The sequence below is a fragment of the Phanerochaete carnosa genome (genome assembly GCF_000300595.1).
Source record: "Phanerochaete carnosa HHB-10118-sp unplaced genomic scaffold PHACAscaffold_129, whole genome shotgun sequence".
NCBI classification, from domain to species: Eukaryota; Fungi; Basidiomycota; class Agaricomycetes; order Polyporales; family Phanerochaetaceae; genus Phanerochaete; species Phanerochaete carnosa.
The window spans coordinates 5,853-7,299 of record NW_006767756.1 but is presented as its reverse complement, the minus strand read 5'-3'; the positions used below and the strand labels follow the sequence as shown (position 1 = coordinate 7,299).

The following is a 1,447-nucleotide window of genomic DNA, read 5'->3' as shown; positions in this document are numbered from 1 at the left end:
CCCTGATGGTCACGGCGAACAATGTCGGTTCCTGGAATACAAGTCTGATTTGCAAGCGGAGCCACTTGACGTTGAGCTCTCACAGATCAACACCATCGAGTCAGACAGCTTCCTCGAGTGGGTCGTGGAAGCGCTCGATCAAGACAGGTAGTTGAACTTGTCGTTGCCTGAGCAAGATCTCACCAACGCAGTTCTTGGCAGGAGACAATGAGTCAATCATGGAACGTGGTCAATGGTTTCGTAGTGCCACGGGCACGTGTGATAGCTAGGGGAAGTGTGTGAATGGCTATTCACCATATGGAATGACATGATGTGCACCTTGCATCTCGGGAGCAAGCAACACGAGAACGAGCTAAAAAAGATAGTGAAAAAGACATCAACAATGTCGCCGGCATTCGCTGAAGGATCAATAAGATGCATACTCTTACATATTCATAACGGCAACGTACCCTCGCTGCTCTGGGTAAGTGTTTTAAATGATGAAGAAAAATGCAACAAATCCTCCACCATGCCAAAAAGGCCGCGTTCATGTCGCCTTACAAGTCTCCAAGAACCTTCTGGGAACCGAAAGCATGTGCAGTACGAACAGTGGAGATAACCTGAGCAAGAGCTGCATGTAGGCAGAAATGAACTTGTTCATGCCGGCACCAGTGATGCTGATACACGGCAGGATGGAAGAAAGCACAGGAGCCAGTGACCTTCTCAGAGATACTCTGCTGCACAAGATCTGAACCAATATGTCAACAAGCTAGGAAATGAACAGGATACCAAGATACGTACGGGTGTCCATCTGGATACAGGTAGCAACCTTGCGGATCCGCTTTGTGTAGACCCAAATGTACATATAGACAAACATCGCGAGCAGCATACCAAGGCCTGGAAACGTTGAGAGCGTGTGTACTGTTCAGATTGTAACTTGCTTACTGGTATAGGCAAGACAAGATGCATTGGAAGCAGCGGCGCGCCAGAAGTTGGCAGCAGAAGCCAAGTCTGCTCCTCCTCCGTCTGTCCGAAGCTACCAGAGTTTTCAGTGAGTCGACTGAACAGTAGACTCATTAAATGCTGGAAACATTTTTGAGGGTACTATTTTGGCTGAAAGTGAGTAATAGCATGGGTGGTGGTGTTGCGAGAGAGTTGGCTCGGGTGATGTGATGATGGTAGCGGGCCAGGTTCTCAGCACTCAGCGCACATCCCTCCATATCAAGGCGCGCAAAATGCAAGAGCTTGCGCACTGTTTCTTCACTGAATATATCAACACCGACAGATGCTTCAGATGTCAGTGGTGGCCAGTCTGCCATGCTTCTTCTGCCATGTTGGACTAAAGTGTACATTCAGTTAAGATCTTACTTTTACACCGCACTTGTGAGCACCAACTGAATTCCTTGCCCTTGCCGTAACAGCAGCAGGCTCCAACTAAATTTCTTGCCTTAGCAGCAGCAAGCTCCTA

The 1,447-nt window shown here is 48.4% G+C and overlaps 1 protein-coding gene across 1 annotated transcript; it reads right to left on the bottom strand.

Moving 5' to 3' along the window:
• Positions 1-536: 536 nt before the first annotated feature.
• Positions 537-856, bottom strand: PHACADRAFT_202128 (uncharacterized protein; the record flags this gene model as incomplete). The annotated part of the gene is made up of 2 exons (XM_007402384.1): positions 537-727; positions 781-856. 2 exons carry the CDS (start codon positions 854-856, stop codon positions 537-539), a joined length of 267 nt encoding a protein of 88 aa, XP_007402446.1.
• Positions 857-1,447: the final 591 nt, after the last annotated feature.